Source organism: Poromitra crassiceps (assembly GCF_964638095.1).
Source record: "Poromitra crassiceps genome assembly, chromosome: 10".
In the NCBI taxonomy this organism is placed as follows: domain Eukaryota; kingdom Metazoa; phylum Chordata; class Actinopteri; order Beryciformes; family Melamphaidae; genus Poromitra; species Poromitra crassiceps.
Window position 1 is genome coordinate 17,448,754 of NC_139631.1, and position 7,992 is coordinate 17,456,745.

At 42.3% G+C, this 7,992-nt stretch overlaps 1 protein-coding gene across 2 annotated transcripts; it reads left to right on the forward strand.

Annotated features, from left to right (window-relative positions):
• Positions 1-340: 340 nt before the first annotated feature.
• On the forward strand, positions 341-4,241 carry LOC310784204 (homeobox protein orthopedia B-like; the record flags this gene model as incomplete). 2 transcript variants are annotated; one of them, XM_083645214.1, is made up of 3 exons in its annotated part: positions 341-416; positions 711-1,093; positions 3,750-4,241. In XM_083645214.1, the coding sequence occupies 3 exons, from the start codon at positions 341-343 to the stop codon at positions 4,239-4,241; spliced, it is 951 nt and encodes a 316-aa protein (XP_083501340.1). The 2 variants fall into 2 exon arrangements, with proteins under 2 accessions (XP_083501340.1, XP_083501341.1); XM_083645215.1 differs by having other exon boundaries at positions 341-377.
• Positions 4,242-7,992: the final 3,751 nt, after the last annotated feature.

Here is a 7,992-nt window from a genome sequence, read left to right on the forward strand (position 1 = left end):
GTGTGTGTGTGTGTGTGTGTGTGTGTGTGTGTGTGTGTGTGTGTGTGTGTGTGTGTGTGTGTGTGTGTGTGTGTGTGAGAGAGAGAGAGAGAGAAGGGGGGGAGTCACGTCGCTGACATTTCCAACCTCCGATTCTGATTGGCTCTTATTTGAGGAAGCTCATGGGTTCTTTCAACTAATAAGCGCCTCCCCGTCGCTCTAAAGGACATTATAATGCAAGGGACCTCCTTTTTTTAACCACAAACCGAATTTTCGTTCATTTAGACGATATATACTTTTTAAATTGACCCAAAGTTGTAGGATTTTTTTGGGACCGCATTTCACCCTGGAGCGGTACGCGATGCTTTCTCACGCCGACCTCCTGGACGCTCGGCTCGGTGAGTTATCATCGCTAAACTCCGGCCCTAAACTCCACTGTAAGACAACAACTTTTCCTTTAACCTTGTAAAGTGATAAATAGACTGTTGTTTTATTTAACAAATTATGTCAACAGCTAAGTGGTTTATCTTTGATCAAAGCACATCTTTACAGCTATTTAGCAGGAATGTGGCAGCAAAAAATGTTAGAGGCTGAAGCGCTGTCATTGCTTATTTATAAATTACTTTGCCTCCTTGTGTGATAATGAAGCAAAACTATTTTATTTCCAAGATGATGCCATTTACGATTTGCCGTCTCCTTACTCAATGCTCTACTCCTCCTCATCCTCCCAGGGATGAAGGATGCTGCAGAGCTGCTCGGACACCGAGAAGCTCTCAAATGCCGGCTGGGCGGCGGGGTGTCGGATCAGGGGCATCCGGGTGACATGGCCCCTGGTCCAGACTCCGTGGAGGGGACCACTCTTCTGCCGGGAGAAGACATCGCTACTGTGGGATCCAACTCCGCCGTCATGCCGGTGAATGGGAAAGAGGAGAAACAGCAGCAGCAGCAGAGCTCCGGGCAGACCTCCAGTCAGAAACAGAAGCGGCACAGGACGCGCTTCACTCCGGCGCAGCTCAATGAGCTGGAGCGCAGCTTCGCCAAAACCCACTACCCAGATATCTTCATGAGGGAAGAACTGGCGCTACGGATTGGTCTCACCGAGTCCCGAGTTCAGGTAAATTCTTAGACGGTGTGAAGGATTTTCCAGGATGTAAATTACTGGGGTCAGTTGGTTATGTTATGCAAGGCACTTGCCATTCATTATGGCAACATTTGATCGTTTTAAAATTAGCAAAATATCAAGTAAACATGCATGGCTTGGGATCAATTTGGAAGGCATTGCTAGAAATGTAATCACTGGTGAATATTCAGGACTAATGTTTCCTTTAAGCTCCAATGTGTTTGTGCAAGACAGTTTGGTGACTTAATACGTTTGTTCAATTCATTTATTTAATGGATATAAATGCGGATTTTTAGGTTTTTTGTGACGTGTTCAGTGGATATATGCTGTCCAATTGACATCCAAAGCTCAAAGTGGACTATCGTAATGCTGCAATATCAGTTTGGAAAGGTGATGCGCGGCACACTGAAAGACACACCACTGTGAAAGGCGAAAAAAGGTACAGCGGCGTATCTTTTTGCTAACTCAGCTTGGATTTTGTTGTAACAGCCGTTTTAGACACATGCAAAATGAATGCTGTTTGGTCTGCAGTAATTGTATTAATTAGATGATGTGATTTTGATAGGCTTGCATTTGTTCAAAGTGAGCGTGAGCAGCGTAATTTTAAGAAGGCGTGCTCGATCAAATGGCTGCAGGCGCTTTACGTGAAAAGCGCTGTCCATGGTGCTGAAGCGCAAAACACTCGAGGAGCTGACCGACACGAAATAAAACTAAATATTATTTCTTGAGTAGCCTAATTTGCAGGGTGGGAACAAGCGTGCATCAGCCAAATTTCTTTCTTTCTTTCTTTCTTTCTTTCTTTCTTTATTAGCATACAGCCATATTATCTATTATTTTTTTGTTTAACCAAAGATCCATTCTTATCTGTTAAAATAAAATATATGGCAACATTAAGAAAGTTTGGACCTGCAACGATTAACATAATTGTCTTTGATCATTATTTTGGCTATATTTTTGTGTCCCATGCCCAGCTTCTTCTTCTTTTAAGAGAGAATCATCCATAGAATAGTCTGCTTTTTAAGAGTTTAATTCTACTACCTATTTGGAAAAAAATGACGCCAACTTGTACAAAATTATTGTCGGTGCGAATGTAAAAATACATAATAAGCTAAAGTGGTGAGTAAAGAGCAAAACTTTGCAAGTGATTTGTCCTTGAGGACAGAATCATCTGTGTTTAAAAAAAGGACTTAAAATGACTTGAATTTCAGGGAGCCAAATTCTCCCAAAATAGAATGGCTAAATGAAACTCTTATTCAGAGTGTTTCTAATTATAGGCATGTGGGATTGTACCAGCCAGGCCCTAATAAACCAAACACATTATCAACCAATTTCAGTCTTATTTATAACAGTGAACGGGTTATTAACCAGTGATGTGAAATTCATGCAAATTATTCCACTGAAAGCAATAAAACCAGTATAATCATTAGTCACGTTAATAATCAATTCTTTATTCCGTACAGTGGGAGCAGCAGGTCTGATCCTGTGCTGTTGGTAAACAGTGCAGGCGGTGCAGGTGCAGCCTTCAGTGGGCGTGCTGGCCTGACTGCAGCTATATACTCCTTTAAAATGCTCTATCAGCGACGTCTTAATAGGACTCAAGACTATATTGTACTTTTTTAATGGGATGAGAAATTGCATTTTCTTTCCCCCGCAGTGTAATGGGTTTGGTCGACGTGTCACGGATGGCTGAGCGGAATGAGAGCGAGATTTCACTTTTAATACGGAGGCACCGACTCACGGCCCCGCGCGCGCATTAATCACGGCCGAAGATGATGAAATCTTTATAAAGCTCAATGAGAGAGAGCGCGTGCGTAAAAGCGTACGTGCGCGCGGGTTCCATTTTCACGTGGATTGTAGCTATAGTGATGCGTTCCTTGTGCATTTGTATTTAAGTCTATATAGGCTATATTTGGGGTAATTTTCAGTTAATAGGCTTGTATAGCCAAGATGTTTGAAAGATGTATTGTTAGGCCCAATGATGCATAACACCGTAATAACACATTGTGAAGGCTGTATTTTTAGACAGTGCTATAGCCTCCTGTAGCTTATGAGTGAATATTTTATTATTTAGTGAAATAGGACTATAGCCTACCTGCATTCAGGCAGTTTTAGTGGTGCTGTCTGTAACAGAAAATGTTCCCCATTTTGTTATCTTGACAAGATGTGATTATTGGCATTTACAAAGTGTTCTCGGCCTTACAGTTACAGACAGGCATGCATGTAATTAACGATAATTTACTACGATTAATAATTTACATCTGTCATTGAAGCAACAACCTGAATGCTTTGTGCATTGGATGGCTAGTCTGATAGGGAGGCTATCAGGCCTGTTGTGATAGCCTACTTTACCGATAGCCTATTATAAGGATAATTTGCCCCAATTTATGGGATTGAAGGACACACTAGGACCCCAGGTAGGTCTATTTATAGGCCTATAGTAGCCTATTGTGTCAATATGGATTCATGGTGAGTTTAGAATTTGAGTTTATAGCCTATCTGTCGCACCATGGGACTTGCAGTTTCCCCTGACTGAAGCCAGGACTGCCTCGGTGCAGCTACAGGCCGCCATGCAGTGCCACCAGGCAGTAGGGTAGAACATGCACTTGCACAGGACTGTCTCTTAGCCCGTTCTGTCTCCGCTCTCTCACAGGTTTGGTTCCAGAACAGACGCGCCAAGTGGAAGAAGAGGAAGAAGACCACTAACGTGTTCCGGTCCCCTGGCACGTTGCTCCCCACGCACGGCCTGCAGCAGTTCTCTGCCGCGGCCGCCATGGAGAACAGCCTGTGCTCCTTCCACGCCAACGACTCCCGCTGGGCCACGGGGATGGGAGTCTCTCAGCTGCAGCTACCGCCGAACATGGGCCGCCAGCCGTCCATGCAGTCCTTGTCACAGTGCAGTCTCGGCCCCGGCCCGCCCAACTCCATGGGTCTCTCCAACGGCCTGTCCTCCAACGGCTCCATGCAGTCCCACCTCTACCAGACGCCTTTCCCCGGAATGTCGGCCTCTCTCTCCGGCCCCACGAACGTAACGGGCTCCCCACAGCTGTGCACTTCCCCAGAAAATGACATGTGGAGAGGGACAAGCATCGCGTCTCTGCGGCGCAAAGCGCTGGAGCACACAGTGTCCATGAGTTTCACTTAGTGACTTTTCAAAATATAACACCCCCCCCCCCTCCTGCCTCCCGCACTCCCGCCCTCACCCCGCGGCTCTTCCTGTTTTTATGCCCGATGTTTAGATCCAAACGAGAGAACGAGCGAGCTAATCGGGCCTGAAGAAGACATAAGACAAAACAAAACAACAAAAACAAAACGAAAACAGGACATTGGACGAATGGAAGAATTGGTTTGGGGGTTATTTATCTTGCTATTAATTCAAAATGATTTTTATCAATTATTGATGATACCTATTATTGTAATGATCTCTAGACTATAGGCCCTAATTACCGAGAGCCAAACAATCGTCGTATTTACGTTTTCATTGAGTGTGTCTTTATGCACACATGTTATTGTGTTCAGGTGAAGTTGTGTTATGTCAAACGATTATGAGATTGGATATAACTTTCAATTTTGGTAAGCAGCATTATCACACATGCACCATTATGTAGGCCTATTGAAATGGGTCTCAGGCATGCACTGTGCATGTGGATTTAACACTTTGGACTATTTAGAGAGAAATGGTGCCCACTCAGTTTGAACAAATACTTTGATAGGCGACCTCAATCTCGTCTGCATGAGACGAGACCGTAAATCTGAGAAGAATAAGAAAAAACACACTGATCTTTCAGTAGGCCTACTCTGTTTTAGGATGTTTTGTGTAGATAAAACATTCTTGCTATGTACCCGCTGGTCTTTTTTGTGACATGTTTTAACTTATTGTCTGTGCTAATTACTTGACACATTTCTTAAATGTTTGAACATCAAAATGCACCACATTGACAGGTTTGTACCAATTTAAAATGACAAATAAAGGTAATTTTCAAGAATGTCAAAATAAGAATCATTTATGTCTCCATCAAAATAAAATAGATCATTTTACGAATTCCTTTAGTAGTGTTGATATTTTTCATCGCTTAGTGTCACCAATATTCTTATAATATTCATAGGGATTTACAATTCTGTTATAATATTTGTATACTGTAGGCTATATCCATCTAAAATATTATTACGATATAGTTCTTTTTCTCCTATTTAGCCTTTGAGTGCTTGGATATTCCAATACGCTATTGATCTTATTTCATAAAGTATACGAATGTTTATTCAGTGTTCAGACCTAGTTTTTTTTACAGTGTTATGGGGTGACAGGGTTAAAGTCTTTATGAAGGGTGACTGGTCTCCTGGTGGCAGACAGGACAGCGGTAAAGATGTCACTGCTGTGATGTGACGGTAAAGATGTCAGTACTGTGATGTGACGGTCATTGGCTTTGACCATGACGGTCGGTCGGTCTGATCCTCCCGCAGCAGCGGACAGGTTGGATGAGTGTAGGCTACTGTAACACGGGAGGAATGCAGGCCTATGAGATGGGTCAATCAATGTATAGGCAGGCCTATCACCTTTATTCTACTAATGCCCATGCGGTGCAGCAGCAGCTATATTACTGTATGATTCCTACATCACGAAAAGGAAGCAATCATATAATATAGCTATGCTAAATTAATATAAATTTAGTAAATAGGCACATAAAAACTATCAACTATATACAATACAATACAATACAACCTATACACAGGAATTTTAGAAAAACAATGATGAGATAGGACAGAAATAGTTTATGGGATAAAACAAACAAACAAAAAGGGGGGTCACTATGAATTCGCATTTGCCACAGACACCTTATAAGTCTCTATATTGAGGAATATTGATTATTTTGAGTTACTTACCCTAATGTTAAATATAGGCTATATGGCCTACTGTTAAGGGGGCTTATGATTCAGACTGAATATGGGTCACTTACTGCTAAGCTTTGGCTGTTCACATTTGGCTGTCTGTAGACTACATCTCGGCTTTTTATTACATTATTATGACCCATAATTACAATTTTCTGTGACATTTTGTTATTGCCAGTGCGTTTGTGCATTCACATACACTTTACTGCCAAGATAAGCTCATGGTTTAATGCATGCAGTCACTGAAAAGTCACAAATCACTGAAATATTCCTATAATATTCATAGTGTGTCTCTGGTAGGCTATAGTGAGTTTACCTTAATATAGGCTATGGCATTTATTTAATCTATTGTGGTATAAGATTTTCTGAGCTTAATTTCTGACCTACTCTATATGCTCCCCCTATGGGAGACTGGACCTCAGCCTAAACTGTAGACCAATTTTCTAGTTATCAATGTAGGGCTAGAAGTTTTATCAGTGTAGACCTATTACTCAAACGTTTCACCACCAGCTGTCCCACAACTGATTAGCACCCACATGCTGTGTATAAACACATTGACATTTCTCATTCATGAAGACGAATGAAATAAACATATTAAAATAAATGAATAAAAACAATATGTTGATAATCACTCAGCCTCATGGGCATTCAGGGACTGTCTGTGTTAAGAAAAAACATTATTCTTCCCTATTTGTTGTATTAATGGTGTGCTTTTCGCTATAGGAGAGGACATGTCAAATTTCAATTATTATTTTCAAGAACTGTCACAAATTATAGGCTATAGTTAAGTGGATTCTGCAACATTTCCCAATTCCTTTAAGGTAATAGTAGGCATGCAGAAAATAAATGTTTCCACTTTACAGACCTAATCGATCAGTGCACTTGCAGTGTTTAACTTTATAGGAGTTGGTGCACGATTGCTCCAATCGCTTGCAAAATTTGCCAACACACTTTTCAGGGGTCTGGAATGAATCTGGTGCAAAACAAGAAGGAATCCACCCACGGGGGGCACTACAGCGATGTTTTGAATTTTTAGGCCTTCATACTCACAGAGCCATTGTGACATCATCAGCATCTCTTCCCTGCTTCCCACTGATGATGTCACCGACTGACATCACTTATGACATCAAAATTGCTTGAGTGACATCACTGATGATATAATCACCGATGACATCATCACTGATGACATCACTCACTGATGACATCACAATTGCCCGAGTGACATCACTGATGACATCACTCAATGATGATATCACTTTTTTATGCATAGAATTGGTGATGTCACTTGAGCCCAATTGTGATGTCATCAGTGATGTCATGAGTGATGATGTCACCAGTGATGTCACTCGAGCAATTACAATCTTATACTGCTAGGGTGGGGGGAGCGAGAGGGAGTGATGTAATAAGCAACTGTGATGTTCACCGAACCAGACAATGGCTTCTGCCCCTGGGCTGAAACATCTCTATTACCCCTTCATGAAGGTGAAGGCGCATTGCATTGCTCAGGAGGGATGAGGAGCGGAGGAACATGACAGGAGGTGCAACAGCCAAGATTGAGGAGGTGTGAGAAACACCAGAAACTTCAAAGAAGAACCAGGTCTAGAGTGAGACCATCCAACTGTGAGAGGCAGCAATGTACCACAAGGCATCCAGTCTGCCAGAAAGCCATTAGAAGAAGAAGAAGAAGTATAGGGTGGTATTCTGAGCATGCTCAAGTGACATCACATGGTGACATTATCAGTGATTTATGACATCATTGATAATGTGTGGATCTTCAGCTTCACTCAAGTTCTATAGAGAAGAGAGCCTTTTGGCCAAGGCTGTGGCAGAGGTTTTGTGAAGACCCTAATGATGGCACCCAGCACTTTTCAAACTCTCCAGTAAAAATGGTAGCTATCGCGAGCCTCAACCCGTCTACCAATGCAAGTGGACGATCAGAGCCCGAGTCACCAACAAGTCCTGCATCCACACCTGGAGTAACTCTAGAGGAGAGGGCAAGCTCTTCTCCT